General features: G+C 37.8%; 1 protein-coding gene across 7 annotated transcripts in view; it reads right to left on the bottom strand.

The window, feature by feature from the left end:
• Nucleotides 1-14,367, bottom strand: part of FGD4 (FYVE, RhoGEF and PH domain containing 4) — a 208,875-nt gene that overhangs the window by 29,313 nt on the left and 165,195 nt on the right. For all 7 annotated transcript variants that reach the window (XM_032432820.1, XM_032432821.1, XM_032432825.1 and 4 more), the window contains 3 exons: nt 3,644-3,733; nt 1,486-1,631; nt 885-1,041 (listed from right to left, as the gene is read on the bottom strand). In XM_032432820.1, the coding sequence (XP_032288711.1) occupies nt 885-1,041; nt 1,486-1,631; nt 3,644-3,733 (393 nt within the window). The remainder of the gene's footprint in view (nt 1-884; nt 1,042-1,485; nt 1,632-3,643; nt 3,734-14,367) is intronic.

The following is a 14,367-nucleotide window of genomic DNA, read 5'->3' as shown; positions in this document are numbered from 1 at the left end:
ACAAGGGGAATATATAGGAGACTAAAAGCACAGGGCATGGAGGAACAGAGCTACAATGGAGCAAAATGCCTGTATTTTACCAGAATTAAGGTTAGTATTAATCTGAAGTAGACTGTGATAAATTAAGATGCATATTATAATTCCCCCAACAAATAGTAGGAAAAAAATGAAAAACAGTTTTAAAATTTAGAGGAATTGAAATGGTAAAATAAGAAATATTTATATAGCACAAAAGAAAACAGAGGAGCAGCAGAATCCCCACCCAAAAATCCTATGTGATCCAAAGAATTCCTTTTTGATTTTTTAAACTTTATCAAATAATACGTTATTAACAACTTTGACTAGAGAATCAAATAGAAATTACTACGGTGTTATTAAAGTGTATTATCCAGGTTTGGTGAAATTGGAAAAAAAAAATCAGGACACATATATAAAGTGACACACACACACACACACCCAGAATAATAATGTTTGCAGAATGTCAGGGTTTATGGCAATCATTCTTTATATTCATTTATATATTCATTCCATCATCTCAACCTCCGAAAGAAAGCAAGAGAAGCATAGACCTGAATGGGAACTCACTTTATAAATTTATGTGGATCTTTATAAAAGCTAGACTCAAAAGCAAACAGAGACTTTACTGCTCAGCACATAGCATGTGCTCAATAAATATGTTAATTTTGCAGAGATGATTTTTGCATAATTCAGAATAGCATGGAATTTGGCAGTCTCCGACAGATGTCTCAATTTAGAAGACCAGTGCTCTAACCCCTGAGATATAGGGCCTCACAAGATGTCTCAATCTGAACTTTAGATCTAGAAGACCTTATGATTTGTATGGAAAAACTAATTCATAGCCTTGAACAAAAGGGTCCAATTACCTGAATTTCTTCAACTACTGATTTGAACTGGGGAACACGCTCGGTCATGTTTTTAACCAATTCCATAGCGTTATCAAATCCCTTCACATATTCTCCATACATCTTAAGGAATGGTGCCAATTTCTGAAGGATGTCACCAATTCTAGGGGTTGTTTCCCTGTACAAAATACAGAAACAGGTCATTAAGATTTCTTAGAGAGTAAGTGAATTAACAGGACTCCAAATGAAGTGATCACTTTCTACACACTCCCTGTGCTTCATCACCTTGCCATGAGATGGGTAGAGAATGAAGCAGCACCTTTTTGAGGGAGTTTAGGAATCACATAGTAAAGAGACATGCTATGGAGTTTTTAAAGCTCCAGATTACCCCTGATATCTCATCTCCACTAATCAAAAGATAGTTTGGAGAGCAGAGATGAAATCCTTTTCAACCAAAGCTAAAAATGTACCACAACTCCTTATCAGTGGTCTTTACAGTAAAAATTTAACTCAAATGTTTGGCTGTAGCTCTGTGTAGCATTATTGTTTCAATTTAAAAGCAAATAACGCAGCACCTAATGTGACTGCCTTAGACATATCATTTGCCATCTACTCGTCTTACCATTCTTGCATTCGTTTTTCCAGCTCTGGCAATAGGAATTTACTATGGAAGGCATTTATTGATGAAATATTAGAAAAGATTTTATTCACCATCTCTGCTGGAAATGAGCCTCGATTTGCTTCTTCTAATAATTTGCAGTAAAATACCTGAATAAGAGAATAAAGCAAACATTACTTTAACTTTATTGGTTACCACCTAGCACTGTGCTGGGCATATAGTGGGCTCTTAGTAACTTTCGTTGAATCAATGAAAAGGTTCATGGTTCAAGAAATAAATCATTTTTGAAATGTCTGAATATATGCTTTGATTGAGAAGAACCAGGAATTAGAATTAGAAAACTTGACTCTAACCTAGGCTATGCGTCTATTTGGGGGATGTCAACCTTTTCTATGCCAGAGAATTTCCAAGTGAGGTAAACGGATTTACTCCTATCTATAAGTAGAAGTAAGAGAGATGGAAAGCTTTACATACAACAACTGTGGTACATTTCACTCCTCTTTATGTTTTGAATGACTTCGACGGCATGTGTATCATATTGCCCTTTACTGTAATTTGTTGGCATAAATCTCATTTTCCCTATTAAAACCTGTATGCCCCCTTGGGGAGGGAGGCCATCATAGTTTAGTTCCCACAGTAGAACAGGTGCTTAATAAATATCTGGTCAATGGATAAATAAAAGAATTTCAGTTCACAGATGTTTTCTTGCTTTTAAGTAAGTAATAATGCATGATAACTTGAACACTTACAAGAGGATAAAAAGATCTCCTGTACATAATAATGAGTATCTTAAAAACAATTTTTAAAAAAATTGCAGTCTTAGCTGTACTCCACTAGAGCTACTATACCTCTTAATTGCCATTCTGTTAAATGTAGGCAGAAGGAGGTCTGTTCCTTCATAATGTCCAGATGGTTGTTAATTTTCTAAATTCACCTCCACTGCATTTTCTTGGGAGGCAAAAAGAACACAAAATTATGTCCTTAGAGACTCCAATAGATAGGATATTAATTAAGACTCTAAAATTCTAAAAGGTCAGCAATAGTAGCTGACAAGCTAATACGGCTAAAATAATAAAGAAGAACAAAAACCAAAAACCCACAAAACCTGGTAAGAGGAAAAGACATGTCTCCATGATGGGAATACCTAACATTTCAGGTCTGTAATCCCCATGAGGAAAAAAATTGTTTCGAAGGTACAAACTCAACATGAGTTGATGGACTTACAGTGAAATTCTTTGGAAAGTGAGTATTTAAGTCACAAGTCGTTATTTCAAAGAACAGAACCCTTAATCTGATCCCTTAAGGCTCACTCTAACAGGGCCAGAGTTCACTCTAGGAACCGATGATAAGGAGGTATAATACCCAGGATGGCGTGTTCCCATGAAGTTCCAGTTTTCCAATGGCAGAAGTGGGACAATTCTTCTTATAATTAACACTCAAACATGGCAACTTTCTCTTCTAATAAGAGAAGTCTACATTAACAATCTACCAATTATCTTGTTCTTTTATCATTAAAACAATATTAAGAGGCCTTAGTTTTCAAGTGATTCTTATGATGCATTTTAAAACTTTCTTTGTAAACGTACATGTATTTGAAATGATACTCAAGGCTCCATGATGAGAGTACAAAATGTGAAAAAGTAGGATGTCATTACCAACAAATATTGACTATGCAACTTTACACCAGGCACTGTATTAGATGTCTCCTACAAGTTTGAACAAGTGAACGCTCAGAATTCTTCTGGCCCTAATACTCCATTAATTCAGATGACTCACATGCGGCTGAAGAGTGCATGAGACAAATGGAATCAGTGACATATTCACATACGAATTAGAATCACCAATCTCTTATTTAGATTATAAGGGTAACATGGCTCTAGGATCATAACAAATGGTCAAGAAACATACTAGTGTTTAGTGTTGAAAGATACAGATAAAGGCATTTTGTGACTCACAGAGAGTCCTTGAATCTGCTCTTTATGAATTGAAAACCCTTTGTGTCTAGTGAATTCACCGACAAAGCTAAAAATCCTAAAGATTTCCTTGAAGAAAAAGCTTTCACTGGCCAAAAAGTCATGCCCTTCTTATAGTTCCTAAAACCCCTTGATTACTAAAAATGATGTACAATGCCAAAAAATAACCCTGAAAGGGAAAATCTTACCTGATCTAAGAGGTCAAGTCGGTTGACATAAGCTCTTTCTGTAAGCAAAAGTTCGTTGGCTATTTTGTGAAGCTTTTGCTCATTAGTTTCCTAAAAATACAATAGATGTTCACATATTAGGAAATAAAGCCTGGACATATTTTTCAAGTAATAAACACCTTATCAAATGGTCAAAACAGTTTTCTCAAGCTTCTCAGGTACCCAATTCATTTCAGCCATGAAGGGCCATCCAACCAGAAATGAACAAAATTAAAATAATCTTCTAGATTTAACTTATAACATCTTTAGCCTCTGTCAAAATTAACACTCTCATCTTTGTTCTTAAAACACCTTTTATCTTTCTTAGATACTGTATTTGGCTCATTTTCTCCCTGCCTCTCTCAGGCCACTCTTTAGCCATGATTTCATCATTCTCTCAGATACCTTGTCTAATTATTAGCTCTATGTACCCAACTTTTTGCCTTTTTAAAAAACGTTAGGGAAAATTCCAATCACATATGAGTAAACAGTAAAATGAACCAGTATGTATCCGTTACTAAGCTTCAACAGCTATCAACTCATTGTTAATCTTGTTTCATCAATCCTCCCCTCCCTCTACCCATATTATCTTAAATATAAACACTTTATTATTCCCTCAGTGTATGTTTACTTAGCCCTTAAATATATTTGTATAGCTTTGCTAGTTCCATGAGAATGGGAACACTTTTTTTCTCGCTAACTTGGTAACTCTCTCTTGTCTTCAATAAAATACTGGCATTCAATAAAATATTGCTGAATGAATGAATGAGTAGCAATAACACAAACCTAACTATTGTTGCACTTTTATTACCACTTTGACATGCTGTCAATGTAAGACCAAACTCATCTTTTCAGGAAAACCTCTATCTTACCACCTCCCACCCTACCCCATGCCACCCCACCCCACCAGAACTTTACCAGCCTGATGATGGTTCCATCCCTTTCCAGTTACCTGGCTTTGGCATCTTGAATCTCTCTAAACTTAGTTCCCTACCACAAAATCCAGCTGCTATGAGCTCCTACTCATATTATATCATTAGCATCCATCCTTTAAGTTTTCATCACTGCCACCCGGTTTTGCTCATACCATATGTCAAGCCCAGCCAATCAATAGCTCCCAGTTGATCTGATTCTACCATTTTTTGGCTAATCAGACCCACCTTGCATGCTGTTGTATGAGCAATCTTTCTAACTCTGCTTTGCCAAGATCATTCTACTTTCCATAGAAGGAAAACTTCCAACAGTCCTCTTTTCACCAGCAGGATAAAATCCAGACTCTGTGTATCATTCAGGGTTGTTCAAATCTCATCTCTACTCACTGCCTCAGACTTCTTTCCTGTTGTATCTTTGCAGGCACCCTTCCCTCCAAACACACCAATCTAATGCACCATTATAAAACATGTCCATGGCCATTCCCAAACTTTTCTTCTTTCCATTCTCTCTGCATGGCATACATTTTTTTTTTTTAAGATTTTATTTATTTATTTGACAGAGACACAGCGAGAGAGGGAACACAAGCAGGAGGAGTGGGAGAGGGAGAAGCAGGCTTCCCATGGAGCAGGGAGCTTGATGCGGCTTGATCCCAGGACCCTCGGATCATGACCTGAGCTGAAGGCAGATGCTTAATGACTAAGCCACCCAGGTGCCCCCATGGCATACATTCTTGCTTTATCTCTCTAGGTGTTTAAGACTTACTTTTTTTTTTTTTGGATGGCCTGCTGATTTTCCATTCCTTGTCCATGGAGCCTTCTTCAACTATCCAAAGCTCTTGGGTTTGGTGCTATTAGAACTCATTTTCTATTTTATACCTAAACATCTTTTTGTTGAGAAATTTCTACCTAGGTATTTGCTGAAGTATCCTTTTCATTCTAGGCAAGTATGAAGCATAGTAAGGGTTTAGTAAAAACTAACAGGAAAGCAGAACAAAGTATATTTTAAACCAGTGTCTAATTTGTGCAAAGACTACATTTTAAACTATGTATAAAATCCTATTCAGCTGTAGGAATGCTTCATTGTGTTCAGCATTTGAGGTCTACTTTTATGCTTTATGCAGTATCTGTTCTAATGTGAAAAGTTATCATTTTGCTTTTTACAGCAGCACTGAAATGAGGTATTTTTACGTGAAGTCTTCAGGTAAAGTAATACTGTTTAAATATTTGTGGTCTCAAAAATACTGAAATAAGAACTATGTAGTCATTAAATCCCACAGTTAGCCAAGGTTTTGGTTAAACAACAAATTCAGGGTAAAGTATTAGCATTATTGTTTGCCTGTTTGACATCCTTTCCCTCCATTTCCTAATGATACCCAGATTTGTTCAGAGCATCTATCTTACTACTATGTAGCCTTTCCTTTGGAGAAACTACCCTCATTCCCCAGATCAAAATTAGGCCCTGACTGGTGTAACAATCAAGAATACAGTGACTGGTTCAGGCGCCAATGAAACATGAGGCTATATGCACTGGGGCTCCCTCCTCTCGGCCCCACCCCTCTCTTCTATCACCAGCTCCTGTTAATAGATCTGCCCTTTTCCAGAATGTTGTGTAAATGGAATCACACAGTATGTGCCTTTTGAGTCTTGCCTCTTCCAATTCTCAAAATGCATTTGAGATACATCCTTGTTGTCATTAGTATTAGTGGCTTGCTCTTTCCAAGCCCTTATTCTAACAGTGGTACTACTGTATCTTTTTGACTTACTCGCACACTTTCCTATGCTCTGATTCTGGTTTGACAAATAACTCTAAAGAAAACCACCCAGCAAAATTTGTGCCGTGATAAAATGATACATCTCTTATGAGTCAGAGAATTCATTAACCAACAGGTCATACTGGCTGTTACTGCTATGCAGTGAAGTCACTCCTGAGGTCTTCCACATCCTACAGGATCTTAAATAGGAAGCTTATAATAAACAATCTTTTGCTGATTCTAAATCATACTTTAGCTGATCTTGGCAAGTTGTAGGTATCCTGGTCACAATTTGCAAAATCCAAGGGAGACGCCAGGAGTTATTAGCAAAAGCTGTGTCCTTCCACACAGATGGGCTTCTAATGTCAGGACCCTGACCTTGCCAAAACCAACACAAAGATAAGCAAAAGTAAACTTGCTGACATTCAGTTTAAACACTCACATATAGGTGTATGAAAAGTTACTAGGGATTTTTGTGGTGGAGGTGAGGAAAGCACCGACCCAAACAACAATTTCACCAGAAGAACAGCTAACACTTATTCACTGATTGCTTGTTATGCACAAGACACTGTTATATTTTACATAAATTGACTAATCCTTATACTAACTCTATAGAATAGATACATTATTCCTGTTTTATAGGCAGCACACACACATAAAAGACAAAATTCCAAGGCTCAGAAAGGCCAGGTGACTTGCCCCAAGTCACACAGTTAAAAGGTAACCAAATCAGATTCCAATCATATAGGAGAGCATGGGACTTTACGTCATGGTCAGTAAACCCTTCGCTCTCACTCTAACTCTTCTCTGCAACAAGAAACAAGACTTAAAAGTGCCTACAAGGGATACAGACTAAGAAAATACAAACTATCCACTTGAAAACGAAATGGGATATCTACTAGGCATTTTAATTTACACATTCTTTCTCTAATATAAATTCTATTTATAGCAGGTTTCTCAGCATTCTAGTAATTATCAGGTATTAAAAATTCAGTCATATTTGATGTAATGATATGATAGCTTCTAACTTTTTCTTTTTTTTAAAAGATTTTAGGGGAGCCTGGGTGGCTCAGTCATTAAGCTTCTGCCTTTGGCTCGGGTCATGATCCCAGGGTCCTGGGAACGAGCCCCGCATCAGGCTCCCTGCTCAGCGGGAAGCCTGCTTCTCCCTCTCCCACTCCCCCTGTGTTCCTGCTCTCGCTTTCTCTTGCTCTGTCAAATAAATAAATAAATACAATCTTTAAAAAGAAATTTATTTGAGAGACAGCAGGAGTGGGGTGAGGGGCAGAGGGAGAGGGAGAAGCAGACGCCTTGCTGAGCAGAGTGCCCGAAGTGGGGCTCGATCTCAGGACCCTGAGATCATGTCGTGAGCCAACAGCAGAGGCTTAACTGAGTGAGCCACCCAGGCGCCCCTAATGGCTTCTAACTTTAAAAAATTAGTTACTGAAACTCATCTGTGAGTACATTTAGGGAGAAATACATGATCCGTCTGCATGCATGGGTCTCTACTACTCTATCAGACTTGTGCTTAAATAACAAACCTGTTCTAAAATTGCTGATACACTGGGGATATAGCACGGTATTTTTTTAAAATAGAAAGTTAAATAGGTCAAGTTATAGAATATTGTCTCTTATTATTTGCCACTTCAAAACTATATAACCCCTACTTTGTGCTTAGCACTTTACTAAGAAGTCATATATTCTTTAGATTCTTTGGAAAACAGTAATGGCTACACAATATTGATTTAATAAAAAATCCTGTTTGCCTCTATTGGAACCTAATACACAGACTTCACTTCTAAAAATAATAACAAATATGCTATTAGAAAAGCATCTTACCTTTGATATTCTTCTATAAAATAAACAGATTTTTTTCACTTGCAAATGATAACTATGTCCTATATTGAAAGCTGATTCTCAGAGTATTGCCTCAAACAAAAATACAATAGAGTATGTCTAAACAATCCCAATTGAAAAGGCAAGATGTACGCCTCTTACAGTAAAAGATTACACAATTTACTTTCCTCTGCTTCTCTCTTACTTCTCTCTGCACAATGCACTTGCACACGTCCAGTAACCTTTCAGCAGGGATCCGCTCCATTCCCACTAGGTCAGGTTCAGCCTGGTGGTGAGTCACTGTGCCCGCTGGCTCATGAATGTGCTGCACTGTCAGTTCTGCCTCCCCACTTACAGATGTCACCAGCTCCTGCAGCTCTTTTCAGACCTTTTGGCATGACTCTTCCATATGGCAGGAGCCCAGACAAAGAGCCCCCACTGCAGCTCACAGACTTCATTTACTGGGTAGGCAGAAAATGTTTGTGTGGAGCCAGTGATTCATCTTCAGTGCCATACGCACTGCCACATGCCTCAAAACCACCAAGCAGGGGAGCAGATATTTTGGAAAGAACTTCATAAAGGTTCATCAATAATTAGAGTTTCTTACAAGATGCTTTAAAGGCAATGCCTTCAGTTACATAAAAATGAATCAGATATTGATATCATGCTTTACTACTCTTCAATTATGCTTTTTAACTTTTCAGTATGTGTTCTCATGATTTCATTTTAAGCAGGAAGAATTTTTTTTTCTAAATACATTGAATCAAAACTGCTCTTTCCATATATTCATTATAGGTTATATTTAAAATAATATGTACATAAGTTATTGGGTTTTATAGGACCAGAATGAATGTTTCTAGGTTCTGGAAGTTTCTACCCAATTAATTAAATTCTTCCATGGAGAAGGCAGATGTGGCTTTGTATGAATACATATGTTTCTGCTTTCCCTGAAGTCCATTCTTTCATAACAAGATGAGTCAACTCAGGGAATAAACACTTGATTTTGTACCACAATTCATGAGATGCATCAACAGTTTGATAGGTCATTTTTAATGTCTTCCTAGACATTAAAGTCTTCTATATGGCTCCAGGTGACAATTTAAAATGAGATCACAATATTTGAATGTCACATAATTGGCCTATCATCTCAAAAAGCATCTTAAAGTCTCTAACTTGTCTTGACACCATCATTCCAATATTCCAGAACTGTATAAATTTTTTTCTCATTATACTAAAGAACAGGGAAGTCAAGGGAGGCTATCACAAGTGAGAGACAATGACAGCCCCCACCATTTAGAGAGTACTTACTGTGTGCTAGGCACTACCGTACGTGCTTCACATGAATTATCTAGTGGAATCCTACTAATATCCGGTGAAGCAGGTATCATTATCCTCTCATTTTATAGATGAGGAAGCAGTGTCTTAATGAGGATGGGTAACCTGCCCCAAATCATATAGCTAGGAAGTGACTGAGCCAGGATTCAAATCTTGGGTCTGTGAAAATAAAGTTCTTGCTTTGTTACAGCTCTTTAAGAGAAGTCCCTGTGGATTTGTGTGACAAGAAAATGAGAAGGTAAGGGAATAAAATACAGATTTTGTGTTCAATTAAGATCATGTAGTAATGCCATAAGGAAGGTCACATGGTCTCAGGGAAGATTTGTAATCAGCAAGAAATTTATCACCAGGTTCACATTACAGGAAAAAGAATACTCACTATGATACACACACGTTATTCCTTTCCCAGGGCTTCATTGTATAGTATCACAAGAATAAACAGTTTGTTACTTTAGCATGATCTTTCAGGAAGCTTTGGGAGCAGAGGCCAAGCCTACTTTCGACCCAGCACCAATATTTTTCCAATCTGATGTCCTATCTATACTATTTATTCAGTTCAAAACAGGAGAATAGCCAAGTGAGAACTTTTAATCAGAAGGTTTACATTATATCCTTTCGAGATAGGGTAGGGAGAAGGGCAAAAGAGAGCTTACACTGAGAAGGACAATTCAGTTACTTGCATAAGATCAGACAGGAAGTAAGTGGTAGCAAAGAGAGAACTTTGTTCTTCTTATACCCAATTAGTATACATTAGACTAAATTGTCCTTTGCCTTTTGCAGAAATTAAGGCACAAAGAAGAATTTAATATATGCTCACAATCAATAACTGAATTAACTTATCCCAAATCTAGGCAGACCATCAAAGTAATTATGTAACATAAGTATTTTCTGATGATAGTTCCCTAGAGTTAAAACCTTGTGCATATAAGTGACTGCACTATGTGGAAATAACCTATGGTCCTCAAGTAAGAGAAACAAACAAACTATAGGAAACCAGGGTTAAAAAGGAAGTGGCATGCAAAATTATCTCTGTGCATCCTGCAAAGGAGCACGTCAGCTTAACACGGAACCGACAGCTGCTGGAATACTTACCTGGCAGGATATGCTGAACTTTGGATCTATCAAGGGATATCTCAGGTCATGAGTCTGTTCATCTTGACTTACAGATGAGGAAACAGAACTTTATTTTATGTTTATCTAACAGACAGCTCACATTATGTTTTAAGGCACTGTTCTAAATCCTTTACAATGATTCAATGATCTTTGCCTCGTAATAACCTTATGAGATAGGTATTATTATTTCCATGTTGCATATGAAGAAACTAAGTCACAGAGAGATTTAAGTGACCTGCTCAAGGTCATACAACTGGTAAGTAAGTGGCTGAGCTGGGTTGCATACCTAGAAAGTCTGGCTCTTGAGCCTGTCTTCTTGACCACCAGGTTATGGTATATTGTTCTTTTTGTTTTGTTTTGTTTTGTTGTAAGCCACATACAACAACTGCTGTGTTTTAAGATCTGGTCTTTTCATTTCTCTCCCACCCATGCCAAACAGCATCTTTAGATGCATTGTGACCTCCAAACACCTCGCTTTCCCAAACCTCCTGATTCATGTCAACATTCTGTTAAACTCCATCTTTGACTCCATTATCTCCTTGTTCTCTCGGTACTGCTGATTTGCAGACCTTGCCTCACTCCCCCTGCAAGTTTGATCTTCTCTTTCTTAAGTTTCAGGCCACTCAGCAATGCTGGGGAGACTGTTGATTATGCCCGCTACCTTTGATCCTGGCCCTCAGAATCTTAGTCACAAGTCACCATGAGAGCTAACCTTCTCCATTGTCCTCAACCCCTTGAGGCTACCTCACTGGCCTCTATGGGGGCACTTCCCAAACTGACACATTCAGCACCCTGCCCAAGAGTCATCTCTACACTGTAGTCTTAGTATCTCGCTCACCGAGTTCCAGACTCTCCCCACTTCTCGATTTAGGCTAACAAGGAAGAATTGACCCTCTCAGCCATGCTCTGAACCTTGACTTTATCTTTGAGTTCTCTTTTCCCCTTTACCTCTTATATAATGGTTATATATCTCAATACTCCATTTGAGCTGTTTCCTCTTTGTATTTTCTGCAGTACTTTGCAAATAGTATATGTGCAATATAAATGTACTGCATTTAATTTGGTTACCCAGGTTCTCTGAGCTAGTTAGCTATAATGTCCCAGTAAGGCCAAGGCCTCCAGACTAACTCCTAGTTTCATATTCTAAATGATGACCATCCTTATAAGCCCACCAATAATCCTGTGCCCCCTCCCCCCAAACCCTGTGGTTCTCATGATTTGCTCTCTCTTCTTTTTCCTCTCACACAACTTACTATGTTCCCCTTTTGATTATGTTTGTGCTCTCCACAGCTCGGTCCTTGCCCTTCTTCCTGTTCCTGCACATTCTATTTCGGCAATATTAATCACACCCTTATGTACATCCTCTTACATTCTTATCCTCTCTCCTGAGCTCCAGATCTGTATTTCCACTTGCTTAATTAATATCTCCAAATGGATGTCCTACAGATGCCATAAACTCAGTAGTACAAAACTAACCTAATTAGCAACTCTACCTCTCCCAACATTCCAAACACAATTATGTTCCTTCCTGTCTGCCACCTCAATTATTTCATTAACATATTAAGAAACCAAGACCTGCCGAATTCTGTTAAAGTACCATGTCTGAGGTCACCTAGCTGGTAAGTGACAAAGCTGGGGTATGAACTCATCTCTTTTAATTCTAAAGTCTTCATCCTTACCCAATAGACTGTAACGTCTCCAGAGTATTCCATTTTTGTTTGAGACATCTTCATGAGGACAATCCATAAGTCCCTCAAATTTAGTATGTCTAAACCCAATTAAATTTTTGCCCTCCAAATACACCGCTCCTTCCATTCTCTTGTAGTTCAGTAAGTGATACACCATCTGCCACTTCATCCAAGCTAGAAGTTGAACATGACTCATTCCCTACCTCCATCAGGAGGCCCTCAGAAATCTCTCTTCCTTGTCCTAACCCTCCACCGCATCCGTCCAGGACCTCATCCTCTCACACCTGGATTACTGCAGTTGCTTACAACTAGTCCATCTGTTTTCCTTTTATCTGACTCATTTTTCTAAAATCCACAGATGGTATAATCATGTCACTTCCATGCTTTAATTAAGTGCCTTGGAGGCCAGATAGTATTAGGCTTATGGAAAGTTTGAAATAACACAGGAAAACACCTATGTTTAATCCTACAAAACAGGATGCAGAACTACCATACATTAGGCTATTGAAAAAAAAATTTTTTTTTTTTTTTCAAATATCAGCTCAGAAAAACAAGCTGGAATGTTAAATACCAAAGCAGCTCTCTTTGGAAATATGGGTGATATTTGTATTTTCTACGCTTTGCTGCATTTTCTTGATTTTCTATGAGGATTATTAATTTTTATCACAATTTAAAAAATCCATTGTTTTCAGGGGAGAAAGATACAGCTTAGGCATACAAACCCACTGCAATTTGTCCTTAGCTTATATTTTCTTTTTAAATCTATCCTTCTACCCCTCACACAATTCTCTAGCCCTCTGGCCTCTTCTTATTGGGCCAGAAACACCCACAAATATGGCATCTATTCACTTGTCTCTGACTAGATACAGCTGCTCCTCCCTACCTCACCCCATTCCCGTCCATTCTCAACTCCCTAGCAACCTCCCCATCACTTTGCTTCAAGCTAAATTCAACTGCTTCTCAGCACCCTGCCCCTCAACCAGCCCTCCCCCAGGCACAGGTAATTCCTCATCTGTGTTTGCGAAGCACAGATCACACCACATAGCATGGGGATTTACTTATGTCTCTCTACTGGGTAGACCGAGGCTTTGAAGGCAGGGTGTGTCTTGTTCATTTGTTTCTAGCACCTAGCACAGTAAGCCCCACACATTAAATTTACAAATGGAACAGGTGTTCTTTTCAGGTACAGGCTCTTTGAAGTTCATTTTTTCTCATTATACTTTTTTATACCTTTCCAATATACTAAATGGAGTCTCCACAAAATAAAGAACTTTCTAAATTCACCTTTCAGTTCTAAGTGAATAAAGAAAAGCTATCCTCAAGACTTTTATGAACTATCCAATCCATATGGTTAGTGGGACAACTTTTCTGTTATTCAACACTTTGCTTTAAAACTCCTACAACTTCAGTGAGAACTTTCACTGTAATACTAGCAACAACAAAGACTGATTAGTGAAGCTGGATGATTCCATTGCTTCTGCTTGTCTTTCACATTCTTGGAATGGAAGCTGAGTTGACAAGAGAAGACAGAGCTAAGGAGTAACTTACTATTTGTCTTCAAGTCTAACATGATCTCAACAGCTATCCCCCTCTATTTTTCAAGAAGTAAAGGGAAAGAAATTTAAAGCCTCACAAAAAGGAACTTGTAGCCCATCATAAGGAAGAGAAAATCAAGGTTAGCATTATGTTTTAACTCCCAGAAAACTCTGATACCTCACATTACATCCTGCAAAATCAACAGTGTTAAGATTCACAATTAAGTGAAATTAAAGGGAAAAAAAGGAAAGTGAGTTAACCTGGATTACAGCATTGGTTTTCTATTTGCAGTACTTCTGAATTTGATTCTCTGTCATTCTTTTCCTTACGAGATGATTATCTTCTTAATTTTTGAGTATGTTCAAAGGTTATAAACTCTCAAGCCTTATGTTAAAACATAAGTAAAATGCTCATTAAAAAAATAAGGCACTAGAAAAAAATTTAAGTTTTTAAAAAAAAAATGTTTCTATAAATCTCCAGGTTGTCAATTCTCTATCAGTTGTATCAAATTTCTA

Source organism: Phoca vitulina, unplaced genomic scaffold (assembly GCF_004348235.1).
Source record: "Phoca vitulina isolate PV1807 unplaced genomic scaffold, GSC_HSeal_1.0 scaffold49, whole genome shotgun sequence".
Taxonomy (NCBI): Eukaryota; Metazoa; Chordata; class Mammalia; order Carnivora; family Phocidae; genus Phoca; species Phoca vitulina.
Note: the sequence above shows the minus strand (reverse complement) of the source record. Positions and strands in the feature narration are given on the sequence as shown.